The 19,267-nt window shown below is 38.0% G+C and overlaps 1 protein-coding gene across 8 annotated transcripts in view; it reads left to right on the top strand.

The window, feature by feature from the left end:
* Positions 1-19,267, top strand: part of crb1 (crumbs cell polarity complex component 1) — a 226,235-nt gene that overhangs the window by 45,488 nt on the left and 161,480 nt on the right. For all 8 annotated transcript variants that reach the window (XM_039735479.1, XM_039735484.1, XM_039735482.1 and 5 more), the window contains exon 2: positions 3,019-3,615. In XM_039735479.1, coding sequence (XP_039591413.1) covers positions 3,019-3,615 — 597 coding nt within the window. The remainder of the gene's footprint in view (positions 1-3,018; positions 3,616-19,267) is intronic.

The raw sequence follows: 19,267 nt of genomic DNA, 5'->3' as shown, positions 1-19,267 counted from the left end.
ACAGGGCTGTACTCCAGGAAAACAGTTCCCAGCATGCCCTGTGGGTATCAGAGTGGGAACCAAAGTCCAGGGATGCTGCCATCTAATGCATTAGGGAAGAAACTATTCAGCAGTTATCATCTCCCCAGGGCCTCCTAGCCGAGTAAGGAATCCTGTTCAGCCCTGGTTGGGTTGCCAACCCATGTGTGCCATCCATTACACTGTTTTAAGTACAATTAACATAATTTGTTTGCATGTAACAATAACCCTGTTAACTTATGTTTATAAACAGCAAGTGAATTTCATTGGCATTGAATCTCCAGTCACGGTAGGATGCCACTCAGCAGTGTTGCCAAATCAAATGATTTTTTAAAATATTTTTCCAGTGGAGAGAGTATTGCATTGGACAGTGTGATATTGTTTTGGGATCTCTTCCAGAATGTCTGAGCAGTCTTTTTTTATTTTAGTTGGTAAATAATATCATTAAGTTCAGTGTAAAACGATTAGTGTAAGTTTAGTTTATTTGCATTAAGACACCATGTATTTTGTGAAGATATTGCTGAGTTTTAGCAATCTCCACTTATTGACCTAATGTCACACACAGACAGAGAACATAACAGAAGATCTGCGAGGATATGAAGGTACCTTTGCTGTGTTTGTCTTCGATAATCTAGCATGCTTATTGCACATCATGCACCATATGAGCAGGCTTTTCTCCTTGTGGTGATGACAAGAGGCTATGTAATTTGCTAATTAACTTGGTGTAATTGGCTACTTGGCAAAATCATCTAATAATGATGTCTTGCTGATTAGTAATCAAACAACATGCCAATTTAATTAAAATGTGAAGTAAAATTTCTGAAAACAAAGGTTTGCTTTTTGAGTTTATTTAATTGATACAAAATAATCATGCAGTGCTAAAGTGTGTAATCAGCATATTTAAATTTTAACATTCAGTAATTCAGTATGAACAAAATGGTTTTATGTTCAGAGTTGTCAATTTAAATGTCTGAGTAGCTCATACAAGCTAAATTCATCCTTCCACTGTTGTTAGAGTGAACTGAGTTTGAAATACTCAATACATTTATGTGGAATTTTCATACATTATTGCATTAAGTGTGACAGTCTGGGTTTAAGCTGCCTAGGATCGTGGAGGTAATATGGTGGCAGCGGTGGGATGAGCCTGTAGTGATGAAATAAAGATTGAAGAAGAAACAGCAAGAGGGATTTTAGAAATCCACGTGCCCAAGCCTAATGAAGGACTTGTCTGAATTTTTAACTTTTTAGAAGACTATTTATTGTTTTGTTTCACAAGGTGGCTTGGGTTTTTTGTTAGTATGGTTCTTACTAGTGCTGTTAGTTACTTTTAGTGGAGTGCAGTGAGGCCACGCCATGAAACTTGGCCACCAGTTGCACTGGGTTCAGTAGAGGATGGAGCCTTTCCATGCAACTGATGGCTTATGGTGTGAGGTGTATGATGAGAGAGGTACGTGGTATTGCAAATTTTAAATAAACAAGAATAAATCCTGAGGTTGCAGTCTCCAGGTGGGTACAGGTGAACGAACACACATTGCCCAGAGGTTGTTTTTGAGTTACTTGGTTGATTGTGCATTCCCATGTAAATCTGAACAGATCGGTCAGGTGCTTCATTCACACCTTGGAGTGGGTAGATGACTTCACCTGCACCTGATTAGTGCTAGAAAGGAATCCTGTATGGAGAAATCAGGAGGAACAATTGAATGAGGCAAAAAAGACAGTCCAGGAGACAGCTGGTGAGGCAAACGGTTGGGTGTGAATCAGATGGTGGCAACAGTAGCGTGTGAGAGAGGAGACAAAGTGACCGGACGCTGCCAGCATAATAATGTGAATGGCGTTCCATGAGGTGTCCCCATTCAATAGTGTAGGAGCAGGGATGGCCAGCAAACCTCCCAGGGATCCAGGTAGCACCCACTGCTCTAGTGTATGGGACAACAGAGTGCTGGCAATGCATGTTCCTGGAGGAAGACCCGCTAGGGCGAGCAGAGGAGATGCATAGTAGTTAGACATGCTGGGCTGGCTGAGGAAGAGCTTACTGCAAAAATGATTTTTTTTTTAATTAAACAACTGTTTTATTTGGATTTTACAATTGTTTTTATCCTCCACAAATTATTTTTCATTTTTAATGGATTATTTATTTATTAATGTACAGAACTGGGCAGCACAGTGGGTGCAGTATTAGTGCTGCTGCCTCGCAGCAAGGTGACCTGGGTTAGCATTCCGGGTCTTCCTTGCATGGAGTTTTCATGTTCTCCACATGTCTACGTGGGTGTCCTCTTGGTGCTTCGGTTTCCTCCCACTGTTCAAAGACATACAAGATGTGTGAATTGGCAACACTAAATTGTGTGTGGGTTTGTGTGTTTGCCCTGCGATGCACTAGTGTCCTGTCCAGTGTTTGTTCCTGCCTTGTACCCTGTGCTGGCTGGGATAGGCTCCAGTGGACCCCCGTGACCCCAGTCAAGTCTAAGTGAGCTAGAAAAGGACTGACTGTACAGCACTTTTTGGACTCTGACTGAGTAAGTAAGTACTGAAGCACTTTCACAAACCTCTTGCTGACTGTGTCTGTTCCCATTTGCCCAACTCATTTTGGTTTACGATTGTCGACAGTTATGGTTGCAAACTGTCAGGGACCATGGAGCCAACCTAGACTGTCACATTAAGTACCACCAACTAATCAGTTTTTGAACGATCGAGCCAAACCTGAATTTGTGCAACACAGTAAAGAGATAAGCCCATTCGAGATGCTCAAATTAAATGACATGCAGTGCGACAGCAGAGAGTAATGTCTAGCAGTGCTCCATCATTTGCCTTTTTTCCAAAGGACATACTTCAGATCTTGTTGGTCAATTCCCAGAACCGACATACTCTTTAGTCTCCAGGGTTCTCTTATGTTTGTCTATGATATAACACTTCCAGAAAATGAATGAATGAATACAAATCTGATCTTTCCTTCTTTCAGTAATATGATCAATAATGTAATAACTTTACATTTTAATCTTGCAGGTGTGTTTTGTACAGAGGGTATCTCCAGCTGCCTATCTCACCCATGCCAAAACAATGCAACTTGTCAAGATGTTAAACCAGACTTTCATTGCCAATGTTCATCAATTTCTGTTGCAAAGAAGATCAAGCCATGCACCCCTCATAATCTTTGCCGATCTGATTCTTGTAACAGAAATGTCACTTGCATCACCCTTGGAAACCCCAGTAACCTCATGTGCCGCTGTGAATCTGGGAATCAAGAAGAGCTCTGCAAGGCACACATACTCCAGTGTGCTGAAGACCTTTGTGACAGTGGGGTCAGCTGTCAGATCCTCTCTAATCAGGATGTAGTCCCCAATTACAGGTGCATTTGCCAGGACGGTTATGAGGGTGAGCACTGTGAAACAAATGTCAATGAATGTGCCTCCAACCCATGCCACAATGGAGCTGTGTGCCGGGACTCAGTGAACGGGTACTCCTGCTACTGTGTACCGGGCTTTCAAGGGAAACACTGTGAGATCGAAGTCAATGAGTGCATTTCTTGGCCCTGCCAAAATGGAGCCACTTGTCTGAATAAAATTGGGAATTATGTCTGCATATGTATGCCAGGGTATACAGGTAAGTAGCTGTTTTTCTTCACACATTTTAATAATGTATAAATGATAATATTTTTCAGCTTGCAAAGCTTCAGAGATATTTGTATCAGTAACAGAAGCTGTGATGTCTGCTGTGCCATCTTCATATACTACTTATCCTTTGACTATTTTTATGGTGGCCAGTGGTTGGTTCTGTGGTCTCACCCACTGTAGGATAGTAGGTTTAGATAAACAGATAGATGGATATGAAAGGCACTATATTATAGATAGATAGATAGATAGTTCAACTATCATTTAGTAGTTTATTGTTAATCTCCCACCTTCTCTCTCTCTCTCTCTCTCTCTCTCTCTCTCTCTCTCTCTCTCTCTCTCTATATATATATATATATATATATATATATATATATATATATATATATTTACTAGCAAAATACCCGCGTTTCGCAGCGGCGAAATACTGCCTTAAAATTTTTATTAAGAAGAAAATTAAACCTTTTTAAACTGAGGGAAAATATACCAATAATTATTTGTTAAGGATCTCTTTCTATGCCACGTTGTCAGTTCGGCCCTCTGGTTGTAATATGACCAAGCTGTGTTGATGTGACATTCGGCATCTGTCAAGTGTTGTAAGTATGCAACCGGTTTCATCGATAACTTCGCATCCAGCTTTTGAGAGTTTAAACATTCATAAACATCAAAGTGTCCACTACTGAAATCGTCACCTGTGTGTCTAAGATGTTTAAGAGGCATTGGTGGTTGTCCAAAGGTGTAAAATATTTGGACATTTCGGTACACTTGAAAGCGACAACCAAACAATTCAGTGGCAGCCATCAACTCACATGCAGATCCATAGGTAAAGGGCTTAAGCATTTCACTCTTCTAGTGCTCCTGTGTAGTATAATTATCTCCTGTACCGTCATCAGTCCACACTTTAAACCTGTCCCAGTCATTTAATACATAAGACACAATGTCCCTGCGGATATCAAGAGTGAGCCTGATATGTCCGTGCAATATGTAACACAGAGAATGGAAAAGGCAGGCACCATCTCCGAGCATGGACATCACTTGGTAAGTGATAGTTCTTTGATCGATGGACATGTTAATAGGGGTACAGTTGGAAGAATAAAGGGAATGGGTACTTGATCAGTAAACAAAGTATAAAATACCTACACAATAACTATAACAATCGTAATAAACGAACAATAAAACAGCGGAGAACCCGTGGATTAAATAAAAAGGCTGCTTCGTTGGCGATGCAAGGAAAAACGACGGCCGTATATGCCGTTCGTTTTTAAAACAGCGGAGAAGCTGTGTAAAGGCTGCTTCACAAAAAAACAGCAGAGAGCCTTATATGGGCAGGCAGTCAGCCAAAGAAGGGAATCAATAAATAAATATCATCGTAATAAAGGAACAAAAAAATAGCGGAGAACCCACGGATTAAATGAAGGAAATGGGTACCTGAACAGTAAACTAAGTCTAAAATAGCTACACAATAACTATAACAATCGTAAGAAACGAACAATAAAACAGTAGAGAACTGCGAAGCAAGGAGAAAGGACGGCGTTATATGTCGTTTGTTTATAACACAGTGAAGAAGCTGTGTAAAGGCTGCTTCACAAAAAAACAGCGGAGCGCCTTATATGGCAGGCAGTCAGGCAAAGAAAGGGAATCAAATAACTATCATCATAATAAACGAACAAAACAACAGCAGAGAAGCTGCGGATGAAATAAACGAAATGGGTACCTGAACAGTAAACTAAGGGGTACCTGAACAGTACTATGTGTAAAATACGTACACAATAACTATAACAATCGTAATAAATGAACAATAAAACAGCGAAGAACCTGTGGATTAAATAAAAAGGCTGCTTCCTTCCAACCAAGGAAAAAGGAGTGCCTTATATGTCGTTCGTTTATAAAACAGTGGAGAAGTGTGCTTTGCACACTCTTGGCATTCTCTCGATGAGCTTCAACAGGTAGTCACCTGAAATGGTTTTCACTTCACAGGTGTGCCATATCTGGGTTATTTAGTGGAATTTCTTGCTTTATCAATGGGGTTGGGACCAGCAGTTGTGTTGTGCAGAAGTCAGGTTAGTTGGACGATCATTTATTTTTCAACAGGACAATGAGCCCAAACACACCTCCAGGCTGTGTAAGGGCTATTTGACCAAGAAGGAGAGTGATGGAGTGCTGTAAATGGTCATGAAAATAAAGAAAACACAATGAATGAGGAGGTGTGTCCAAACTTTTGGCCTGTACCTGTATGTATATATATATATATATATATATATACACACACACATATATATAAATATGTATGCATATATATGTATATATATGTGGATGTATATGTATATACACTGTATATATGTGTGTATATGTATATATATATATGTTTGTGTGTGTGTATATATATACATATATATATATATATATATATATATATATATATATACAGTATATATGACAGCAACACTCATGACAATGACAATGTCAATCATATTACATTATTATTAAAATGTTTCCTTTTCTTTTCATTACTTTTAGTGGTCTACTTCTCCAAAGCCATCCAGGTATTTTGCTAGTATATATATATATATATATATATATATATATATATATATATATATAGTACACACATACAGTATATATATATGTATATATATATATATATATACTATATATACATACACACACACATATATACATATATATGCATATACATATGTACATATATATACATATCCACATATATATATATATATATATTAGGGGTGGGACTTGATTAAAAAAATTAATCTAATTAATTAGAGGCTTTGTAATTAATTAATCTTGATTCATTGCATGTAATCGATGTACGGAAATTTGCCCCAAATCGCAAATGATTTTTTTAATTTAAAAGGGTTTTAGTGGGCGACAGAATCAAATAATAGACATGGACATGAATATTGTAAATTTAAGCTTTTTTAATTTCTGAAAAAAAATGCATTTAAACTGCATTTCAATTCAAATCAGAATCATCATCCGTGGCCAAAATTGGGCAGACTTAAAAATAAAGTAGTATTCTAAGTACTTTAAGTACATATTCAGAATGGTGTTGTCTTTAAATAATAATAAGAAAAATTTCAACATAAAGTGCAGTTTTTCATCTTAAAAAAATAAGGCAGAAACATAAAAGGTAATTTGACCAGCTTCACCTTTAAACTCTAAGTAACCTTAGCCAATTTATTTAGTACATTAGGCTAAAACAGGGTGATCATTGAACATTTTGTAATTAGATGTAATTAAAATTACTAACAGTCATGGAAGTCCAATGATCCCCAATAAGAGCCAAAAAGTCCGCTTTCTATAATACATCTAAATTTGCTTGCTTTTCAGTGTCATAAAGCTGTTGAATTTTATTTGAAATAGTCTCTTGGCACGGCAATTGAAAAGTTGGATGACCTGACGCTAACTGTAGCACATTTTACAACCCCCTATCTTCCAGCACTTTTAGTGGTCTACAGTCCAAAGCAATCCATTTTGCAAGAGAATTAAGTTTGACCGATGTTGACTTACTAATTTTGGTCCTGAAGCCAGTCATTTCATCAGTTTTGGGCTGCTGACACCTTTTGATGGTACTCAAACTCGTACTGCTAGTGCTAACAGCATACACAGTTTCTGTGTTCACTGTAACATGTTTTGCATTTAGATTTTAACTTAGTTACAAAGTGATCAAAACTCTCCTTATACCCTCGCACCTCTCATTAAACTTGTATCCCGATTAGTCGTGGGCATGACAAACGCCAGCGGCAGCCTGTCTATGAACTTAATTTAAACTTTAGGTTTACACCGTGCTTTGTTTCTGAAGTAGCTGCAGTCATGAATATGCTTGTATGCGTCACTGTGCATGACAAACGGCAGTGGGAGCGTGTCTATAAACTTAATTTAAACTTACGGTTTACACCGTGCTTTTTTTCCTCAATAGCTGCACTTATGAATATGCTTGTATGTGTCACTCGCTCGCTTCTTATTGTTTCGCTGCTTTCTCAATTGTATAATGCATGTTTTCTTCAGCACTTTTTGGAGCTCTTCCTTGTTCTCTATGTACTGCGCTCACAGTCAGTTCACGTGATTACTTGGGAGGCGTGATGATGTCACACGAAACTCCGCCCCCCACGGCCATCGAACTGATCTCCATTACAGTATATGGAGAAAAATAAGTTCCAGTTATGACTATTACACGTAGAATTTAGAAATGAAACCTGCCCAACTTTTGTAAGTAAGCTGTAAGGAATGAGCCTGCCAAATTTCAGCCTTCCACCCACACGGGAAGTTGGAGAATTAGTGATGAGTCAGTGGGTAAGTGAGTGAGTGAGTGAGTGAGTCAGTGAGGGCTTTGCCTTTTATTAGTATAGATATATATATATATATATAAAATCCGATGTCTGTCTGTATCATAGTTCGTTTGCAGTACCGATTTATTTGTGCAAATTTTAGAGACACGCAACAGGCTGAGGCTCACCTCACTCACATGCCAACCTCGGGTCGTATCTGACATCTGCTTAGCTAGTGAATGAAAGAGCTACTTAACGGATTTAGTTTGGTTTTTTTTTTCTAGAATTTGCTTGTACATTCCAGTTGATTTTCGTGCTAAGAATCATAGTGTGTAGAATGGGCGTCCCGACCAGGCATGGGACCCGGCCACCCGCCAGATCTACCTTATAATTATGGCTTAGACATATGATTTATTTAGCTGGTTTGGCTGCATTTCCTACTTGATCAAGATGTCATCACTTCCTAGTTTCTCCAAAATGTTGAGTATGTATGGGTCAGAGTTGTCATAAATATATACGTTTCTCTATCAATTTTACTTTTATAAATCAAGATGTCTGTGTGGAGATCTGCATACACATATTTCATGTTTCTTTTTGTGCATACACAAGATTAAAAATGAGGCCTTTGGTCGTTTAATGAAAGAGCAGTATTTCTCACTCTTGATTTTGGTGCAAGACTCAATTGTTTCTTCGCTCCTTGGTGGGGTGCGGGATGGTCATTTCTGCATGACATAATTATTCAATTGGTCCCTTGCTGTCAGGGGCCCCTGGGCAAACACCCAGAATACCCTGGTGTTAGGTCCGGCTCTTCCTGAAGTTGGAGTACATTTTATTGTTTAATATGCATGGGAGAGTGGGTGTGATTTTTTTGAAAACTTTAAAGTTTTTTGCAACCCTGGGTGTTTTTTTATTTTTTTAAGTAGGAGCCAATCTTTAGGTCATGTATCTGCCTCACTGTCACCCTTCTCATGCAATAAAACAGTAGAATTAAAAAGTTCTTATTGCACGGGGCACCTGCGTGAGGGCTACACATGTAAAAATCAAACTGTGCTCTTATGAAAAAATGAAAGAGGAAAAAAGCCCAGCTAATTAAACGAGATCAAGTAGAGGAAAATGACTAAGTGATCATAAAAGTGGCTGGGACAAAACCTGCAGTCACAGAGGGATGCCAGGATTGAGTGTAACAACCACTGGCATACAGTATGTTAACAAATCAGACATTGGTTTTTATCATTTTAACCATCAGAGCCTTACAAATTATCTGATTGTATCTTAATTTTTATTCACCTCTATTAAGGATTCTGCCATTTAACCTAATTTGTAATATTCATATTTTCCGTTAATATTTGAAAAGAACATTGATCTACAGTTTTGTATGAAAATGTGTTACAAATACAGTATATACAGTACAGTAAATAAATGTTATTACTGCCATTACATCATCACTATAAAAGGTCCACTCAGGAAAAGAGGAGCATGGCCTTTGATAACTTAAAATAGTATAGACTGGCAGAGTGCTTGGTACCCTGCCACACACTTGGTCCAGAGTCCTGGGTTCAAACCCCAAATCAGATACTGACCGTGAAGTGTTTGCATGTTCTCTGATTCTGCATTGGCCTTCCTCAAGTATGACAGGTTTTCTCGCACTGCAAAGATGTGCCTGTTAGGTTGACTGGAGACCCTAAAATGGCTCCATGAGGATATTGCATGGATGCACCCTGCAGTAGACTGGCATACTGTTTGGAATTGCTTCTTCAGTTTACTTTAGCCCTGAGCTGGTTAGTAAATGAATGAGTGGGTACTGTAAAGTAACAAAAACAGAAAAAAGAACATCACCTCTCTCCTCTCATATTATTTTGGTGCAATTCAGATTGTAATGGACTAATTGGTGGCCTGTAGAGTAGACATTTTAGGTTTACTGTTTGAGACCGTGTAGTGTATGACAGCAGACTGTTTGAAATCAAAGAGTATAATTTTCATGGAACTGTCAAACTGATGCTCACAAGTGCCTGATTGTTCCTATATTACACCACAAGGTGGCACATTTTCCTATAAATCACACAAATGCACACAAAGAGTAACTAAAGCAGAAATAAAAGCTCTGTCCCACATTGAATGAGCTAATATTTTGTATCCTCTATTAAATTGCCCTCCTCCCCTTAGTCACATAGACTTCCTATATGCAAACTGTATTTTACTGTTAATGTGACATTTTTTCAGATGTGTATACCTTAAGAAGAACTAACCATAGTGTTTTGTGAAAGCCTTCATATTCTGTATTTCTGCAAATTGGTTTTTTTCTAAAACAAATTGAAAATTTTACTAATGTGCGATTTGTTTTACTGTTTAGTATAATAACATAATCTACTTGATTAAAAAACTTGAGTTTTTTCTGTGGCATCATCTGATACACCTTAGTCAAGAGAAGATGGTTTGTCTTCGTGGATTTTCAGCCCCTTGTTGTAATCTCTAATAGCTCAGTATTTACCAGCTACATAAACCTAAACTACTAAGTTAGGCCTAATATGTCTTTAAAAGGACTCCAGAGGTCTATCCCCACCTGAAGGAAAGTGATGCTGGATAGCATGCCAGCCTTACAAGGGGCCCATTTAGCCATTCACATCCATACTCCTTCAAAGTGGCTAAAGTCAGAGTCTCCATTCAGCCTAAACATGGTGTGTCTTAGGGATACGGGAGGGCAGTGGCCTAGCAGGAGGTGGATAAGGAGAGGCTGTGAAAACGGCACATGAGATTTTAAGATCTACCTTATAATTATGGCTTAGACATATGATTTATTTAGCTGGTTTGGCTGCATTTCCTACTTGATCGAGGATGTCATCACTTCCTAGTTTCTCCAAAATGTTGAGTATGTATGGGTCAGAGTTGTCATAAATATATACGTTTCTCTATCAATTTTACTTTTATAAATCAAGATGTCTGTGTGGAGATCTGCATACACATATTTCATGTTTCTTTTTGTGCATACACAAGATTAAAAATGAGGCCTTTGGTCGTTTAATGAAAGAGCAGTATTTCTCACTCTTGATTTTGGTGCAAGACTCAATTGTTTCTTCGCTCCTTGGTGGGGTGCGGGATGGTCATTTCTGCATGACATAATTATTCAATTGGTCCCTTGCTGTCAGGGGCCCCTGGGCAAACACCCAGAATACCCTGGTGTTAGGTCCGGCTCTTCCTGAAGTTGGAGTACATTTTATTGTTTAATATGCATGGGAGAGTGGGTGTGATTTTTTTGAAAACTTTAAAGTTTTTTGCAACCCTGGGTGTTTTTTTTTTATTTTTTTAAGTAGGAGCCAATCTTTAGGTCATGTATCTGCCTCACTGTCACCCTTCTCATGCAATAAAACCGTAGAATTAATAAAGTTCTTATTGTACAGGGGCACCTGCGTGAGGGCTACACATGTAAAAATCAAACTGTGCTCTTATGAAAAAATGAAAGAGAAAAAAAGCCCAGCTAATTAAACGAGATCAAGTAGAGGGAAAATGACTAAGTGATCATAAAAGTGGCTGGGACAAAAACCTGCAGTCACAGAGGGATGCCAGGATTGAGTGTAACAACCACTGGCATACAGTATGTTAACAAATCAGACATTGGTTTTTATCATTTTAACCATCAGAGCCTTACAAATTATCTGATTGTATCTTAATTTTTATTCACCTCTATTAAGGATTCCGCCATTTAACCTAATTTGTAATATTCATATTTTCTGTTAATATTTGAAAAGAACATTGATCTACAGTTTTGTATGAAAATGTGTTACAAATACAGTATTTACAGTACAGTAAATAAATGTTATTACTGCCATTACATCATCACTATAAAAGGTCCACTCAGGAAAAAGAGGAGCATGGCCTTTGATAACTTAAAATAGTATAGACTGGCAGAGTGCTTGGTACCCTTGCCACACACTTGGTCCAGAGTCCTGGGTTCAAACCTCAAATCAGATACTGACCATGAAGTGTTTGCATGTTCTCTCTGATTCTGCATTGGCCTTCCTCAAGTATGACAGGTTTTCTCTCGCACTGCAAAGATGTGCCTGTTAGGTTGACTGGAGACCCCTAAAATGGCTCCATGAGGATGTTGCATGGATGCACCCTGCAGTAGACTGGCATACTGTTTGGAATTGCTTCTTCGGTTTACTTTAGCCCTGAGCTGGTTAGTAAATGAATGAGTGGGTACTGTAAAGTAACAAAAACAGAAAAAATTAACATCACCTCTCTCCTCTCATATTATTTTGGTGCAATTCAGATTGTAGTGGACTAATTGGTGGCCTGTAGAGTAGACATTTTAGGTTTACTGTTTGAGATCGTGTAGTGTATGACAGCAGACTGTTTGAAATCAAAGAGTATAATTTTCATGGAACTGTCAAACTGATGCTCACAAGTGCCTGATGGTTCCTATATTACACCACAAGGTGGCACATTTTCCTATAAATCACACAAATGCACACAAAGAGTAACTAAAGCAGAAATAAAAAGCTCAGTCCCACATTGAATGAGCTAATATTTTGTATCCTCTATTAAATTGCCCTCCTCCCCTTAGTCACATAGACTTCCTATATGCAAACTGTATTTTACTGTTAATGTGACATTTCTTTCAGATGTGTATACCTTAAGAAGAACTAACCATAGTGTTTTGTGAAAGCCTTCATATTCTGTTTTTCTGCAAATTGTTTTTTTTTCTAAAACAAATTTAAAATTTTACTAATGTGCGATTTGTTTTACTGTTTAGTATAATAACATAATCTACTTGATTAAAAAACTTGAGTTTTTTCTGTGGCATCATCTGATACACCTTAGTCAAGAGAAGATGGTTTGTCTTCGTGGAATTTCAGCCCCCTTGTTGTAATCTCTAATAGCTCAGTATTTACCAGCTACATAAACCTAAACTACTAAGTTAGGCCTAATATGCCTTTAAAAGGACTCCAGAGGTCTATCCCCACCTGAAGGAAAGTGATGCTGGATAGCATGCCAGCCTTACAAAGGGCCCATTTAGCCATTCACATCCATACTCCTTCAGTGGCTAAAGTCAGAGTCTCCATTCAGCCTAAACATTGTGTGTCTTAGGGATACGGGAGGGCAGTGGCCTAGCAGGAGGTGGATAAGGAGAGGCTGTGAAAACTGCACATGAGATTTTAACCAAGGTGAGTCTGGGGAGAAAGCAGACTGCAAAACAAACTCACAGTTACTCTGTGGTATCTTCCGAATGGGAGGTCAATTAAAGGAAAGCCATTTATAATACAATGGATTTCAGAGTTCAGAGGGTAGTCAGTCCCTTTCACTTTCTGCACTCTGTCATGATGTAGATTAAATGTTAAATGGAAACATTTGCCATGTTTGCCTATTAATCTACACTCAATAACTCAAAATGACAAATTGAAAACATGTTTGCAGAACTGTTCACTAATTTATTAAAAATCAAAAAGCAAAATCTCATCTTCATTGAAGTTTTCAGACCCTTTGCTATGGCACTCCAAAGTGTGGTCAGTTGAGTCCTGTTTACTTTAATTCTCCTTGACATGTGTCTAGAACTTGATTGGAATCCACTTGTGGCTAATTGGACTGATAAGACAGTATTTAGAAAGTGTACCTGTGTATAGAAGATCCCACAGTTCACTCTGCACATCAGCACAAAATCCAAGCCATAAAGTCCTAAGAACTCTCTGTAGATCTCTGCAATTAAATTGGGATGAAGCACAGATCAGGGAAAGGGGATACAACTTTTATTTCTAAGGCTTTGAGTGTTCCCAGGAGCACAGTGGTGTATCAATAACTGTGAAATGGAAAAGCCATCATAGAATTGGCTGCCCTACAAAACTGAGTAACCAGACAAGATGGGTCTTGGTAAGGGGTGGTGACTAGACACCCAGTGGTTACTCTAACAGAGTTTCAGTGGTCCTCTGAAGAGGTAGGAGGACCTATGATAAGGATGATCATCTTAGCCACCCTCCATCAATCTGGCATTTATGGTAGAGTTGTAGAGTGAATAACAGGCATATGCTGGTATTTAAAAGACTTTGAGATGAGTGGTCTGATGTGAGAAAAATTGAACTCTCAGGCAGATCTTTAAGCACTATGTCTTGCAAAGACCAGGCATTGATCATCACCTGCCTAATACCATCCCTACAGTGAAGCATGGTAGTGTTAACATCATGCCATGAAGGTGCGTCTCAGCAAAAGGGAGAGAGAGAGTGAGACTGGCCAGAACTGAGGGAAGGATGAATGGAGCCAAATGCAGAGAAGTACGATGAAAACCTGCTCCAGAATGCACAAGACCTCAGACTGGGGTGATGGCTCTCCTTTCAGTACGATAACAGCCTTATGGACTCAGCCGAAACACTGCTCGAGTGGCTTTAGGACAAGCCTCTAATTGTTCTTGAGTGGACCAGTCAAAGTGCAGACTTAAAGTCCTATAGAACATCAGTGAAGAGACCTGAAGATGGCAGTTTATAGAGGCTTCCCATCGAATTCAACTGAGCTTGAGAGGTATCTGCCAGGAAGAACAGGATAAACTGACCAAATCCAGGTGTGCAGAGCTTGTAGTGGTTTATCCAAGAACACTCCAAGCTGTAATGGTTACCATGGTGGCTTCTACAAAGTGCTGAGTTAAGGATCTGAATACTTACATAAATAAAATGTTTCACTTTTTAATTTATATGCATTTGTGGGCCTTTCTGAAAACATGTTTTCTCTTTGTCATTATGGGTTATTGAGTGTAGATTGATGGGCTACCCGTTTAAAACGAAATCTACAACACAATAAAGTGTAGAGAAAGTGAAGGGTCTGAACACCTTTTGAATCCACTGTTAGAGCATTGAAGAAGTGGCTGCGAGTGTGGAATTTGAAGAGGGCATACACTCTTGTGTTTCTTGCTGGTGATGTTGAGGTAGATTAATTAATTACTAACAATAAATACAGTATATAGTGTTGATGATCTTTATAAGATCTTGTACACTAAAAGTTTGTTCCTTGTGGAAGGGCTGTCCTGTATAAGAATGACACAAAAACAAATCAGAAAGGATCAGGATCCTTTTGTGATCCCTGCATACTTTGGGAAGCAAAAGAAACAAAAACTGAGTATGAGTGCTATATATTTTCAGGCTGGAGTCCAAGATCAGAGTGAGGTGAGGTGAGGTGGAGTAGGAGGTGATTGTATGGGATCCAGGCAGGAAGAGGCGGGTCTAGGAGAGCATATGGCGAGAGTGACGCCAGACATGGAACAGGTGTCGATCTTCCATCCTACTGAGAGAGGAGAAAAAAAATTAATTAGGCAAGAGTGCCAACCCCTGGTCTGGAGGAGAATTGCCATCATCCAAACTCTTCAATTGTCCCCAAAATGCATGCACTGGTGACATCTGCTGAAGCTGACAAGGGATTCTTTTTCAGCAAGGTAGTGATTTAAAGAACAAGTCAAAGTAAAAAAAACAAAATAGTAGTTCAGTATTGAGCAAATGAACATCACTCGCTCATCAAAGCATAACTTAACTAATTAAAAAGAATTCAATGTCATACTTATATACAATCCTCAGCCAACATGAAGGAGCTAAAACGTCAAAAAGGAACTTGTTTTAGCTGAATTTATCGACACAAGGGCTGTTAATACACTTACAATTATGAACATCACTACTTATTATTCTTAAAGTCTTTTAAAAGAATTCAGTCATTCAATCACATACAAGGACTGTAAAAACTTGTGTCATTTTCACATTATTGTCATGACTTTTTAAATAATTCACTCTTTTTCTTTCTTGACACAAATGCAGAGTTTGTATTTTTAGGCAGCAGGCTCATCAAAGCACAAAGCTGTATATAAGGCACTATTAAATTAAATTAAAAGTGTTCAATAGGCTGGTTGAATAGAATATCATAGCCCCTTCTCCATGTCAGAGAATCCCCTTTGGAGCAGTGTTTATTTCACCATATTTTACAACATATCACAGCTTTCATGCCTAGCAAATGGCTAGTATAATGTACCATCTGTTAATAACTCACTGAATAAACGCAAAAAAAAATTACAATGATTAATGGAAGGCGCCACATAAGGCAAAAGACAGGAACTCATTTAGAGCCATTAAGTGTCAAAAAGGGGTTACAGTTAATTAAACAATGATAGAAGGCAAGAAAGCATTAAATTGTGCATTGATGCAACATATGTAAGGCATATGTTAAACTGCTCACCAGCCTGACAGCAGGCCTGCCCTGCCTGTTCATGCAAAACATGCAGAACAGCCAATCAGATGAATCCTTCCATGAATAACATACTGCGCAAGCTTTTTCTTTTTTATTCCCTTAGTTTTAAATGTATTGTTCATTTTTTCTTTTTAACTTAAATATGTGCAATCCAATATATTGAAACCAGTGTGAAGTGTGTGCGTTCATCAATGAAATGGCACAGCACTTAACAGATTTGAATTATAAAAGGTCTCTTCATTTAGCCAGCTTTTGGGTGCCACCTTGTGGGTAGTTAGATTATTACAGAAGAGAGATGACAGTCTATTGAACTGTCCTGGCTGACAGGCTCTGCTCCTTTGGCTTGACTCTGAATGTGGTCTGGTTTATAGTGCTTAGTGTTAAACAATAGAGTGTTTAGAGTGCTAATGTACACAATATTATTTTTATCATTTCTGAATTACCTGTAAAACAACAGCTGCACCAAAAAATAAAACATACATTCACATATCCCTGGTTGCTAATTCACTACTAATTTAAACCGAGAAACAAGGGTACAAATCCAGCTGTCGACTCCAACTCTCTTGACCTTCCTCCATAAAGCAGGTGAAAGAAATGAAATAATGTAGACATGTGGAGATATATTTCTATGTACATCTTGCCTGTATTTTTTTCTGTTCAGGGAGAAATTTGTAAAAAGTAAAAATAGTTTAACAAAAAAAAAAAAAACCACAATATTTTAAAATATACATGTAGAGTCAGTTATGGGTGTACACACACACCCATAACATCATTCATGCAATCTAAAATTTTATATAAAGAAATCTGTAGAGACACTTTTGAAATGTTCCCTGTACTCAAAAGAAATTATTTCTGGGGTATGTTGCTATTACAAAGCAATATTAATATTACTATTTAAGGTTTTTGTATCCTTTTCTTCTTGAGCAAAGAAATGTGACCACACGTTAAGCTTTGGAGCTTGTGAAGTTAACAGTGCTGGGACCTCAAACCCTATAGAAAATATGTGTTTTTATAATTTTAAAATGTTTAAATAAAGTGTATAATGCAGACTTTATTTAAACTTGATGAAAGCAGTCAATTTCATGTTATCTATCTATCTATCTATCTACAGTTGTGCTTGAAAGTTTGTGAACCTTTTAGAATTTTCTACATTTCTGCATAAATATGACTTAAACATCATCAGATTTTCACTCAAGTCCTAAAAGTAGATAAAGAGAAACCAGTTAAACAAATGAGACAAAAATATTATACTTGGTCATTTATTTATTAAGGAAAATGATCGAATATTACATATTTGTGAGTGGCAAAAGTGTGTGAACCTTTGCTTTCAGTATCTGGTGTGACCCCACTTTGCAGCAATAACTGCAACTAAACGTTTCCGGTAACTTTTGATCATTCCTGCACACTGGCTTGGAAGAATTTTAGCCCATTCCTCCGTACAGAACAGCTTCAGCTCTGGGATGTTGGTGGGTTTCCTCACATGAACTGCTCGCTTCAGGTCCTTGCACAACATGTCGATTGGATTAAGGTCAGGACTTTGACTTGGCCATTCCAAAATATTAACTTTATTCTTCTTTTTGATAGATCCTGTTCTTTAAATAACACAGGGTGCCCACTCACACCTGACTGTCTTCCCATTGATTGAAAACACCTGACTTGAATTTCACCTTCAAACTAACTGCTAATCCTAGAGGTTCACATACTTTTGCCACTCACAAATATGTAATATTCAATAATTTTCCTCAATAAATAAATGACCAAGTATAATATTTTTGTCTCATTTGTTTAACTGGTTTCTCTCTATCTACTTTTAGGACTTGAGTGAAAATCTGATGATGTTTTTAGGTCATATTTATGCAGAAATATAGAAAATTCTAAAAGGTTCACAAACTTTCAAGCACAACTCTATCTATCTATCTATCTATCTATCTATCTATCTATCTATCTATCTATCTATCTATCTATCTATCTATCTATCTATCTATCTATCTATCTATCTATATCTGATTATTTTAAGTACCAGCACATATATCCTTTCTAGGGCACATTGCCATTTCTTGACTTTCTTATACTGATTTTACTCAAAATTAATATTTTGAAAGATAGGGGGTGTCACTGAGTCCCAAAGCCTAGATACAAGTTCAAATATAATGATTCTTATATTTGTTCCTTCATCTTTCTTTTTTTCCTCCCAACTCTTCTTCCTCCTCACAAATGTTGATTGCTGCCTCCCAACTCCAAGGTGAGTTTTTAAGCCAGACACTGGAAAGTCCGGAGGAGGTACTTACAGGTTAGGAGGAAGTGTCGTAAAACACGGATGGTCAATCCCTGTAGCTCCTCCTTGTGTCCTCCACGACACCCATGAAATTACAATTCCCACCTTGCCTAACAGTCTGGAAAATAGAAGCAGAGACATATGGACACTACCCTAAAATGTGTTGGAGGATTATATACTCTGAACAGGCTAACTCTCCCAATCTGGCCTCCTTTTCAGGCAAGAGATCAGTTCCCAACCTGGTTGGGACGCCAGTCCATCCCTATCTTTCCACACTGGCCTCCCTTCCTAGTAATGGATTACTTGTCTTTCTGGACGGGATTCCAGACAATCCCATATGGCACTTTAACTCTACAAAATGGTTTTTACCATTACACAGTGACTTTAAGTGGATTCAATTGAAAATGAGTTTGTTTGTCAGCTCTACGTGTCTGTTTCTAATACAATTGACATCATTTTGTCAGATCTCATAGTAACTCATTTAATTATGTTCAAACAAGCAAACAGATTTCATAGCCATATGATTATCATTTATACAATCAACATACCCATATAATCATCATTTGCATAACAATGTCACAAGGTAATGTTGCCAAGGGGGCAGATTCCCCTCAATTAGCTGATTTTTTTATAACATCCTCTGATCAAAAAAGAGACTGATTTACTTAAGAGACTTCTCTTTCTGTTAAATATATTGCAAAGAGTTTCAGGATTTCCATTTATTTCTGTTGTATCACTCAAAGATCAAGATACAGTATCTTAATATTTGTAATGTTGTGAAGGATGACTTTAGGCTTGTGTGTTTTCAATAATCTAACAGACCTGTTGTCAGTGGAGGACTGCCCTGATTCCCAATCAAACCGAAAGCTTTCCCC

The sequence above is a fragment of the Polypterus senegalus genome, chromosome 14, assembly GCF_016835505.1.
Source record: "Polypterus senegalus isolate Bchr_013 chromosome 14, ASM1683550v1, whole genome shotgun sequence".
NCBI lineage: Eukaryota > Metazoa > Chordata > Cladistia > Polypteriformes > Polypteridae > Polypterus > Polypterus senegalus.
Note: the sequence above shows the minus strand (reverse complement) of the source record. Positions and strands in the feature narration are given on the sequence as shown.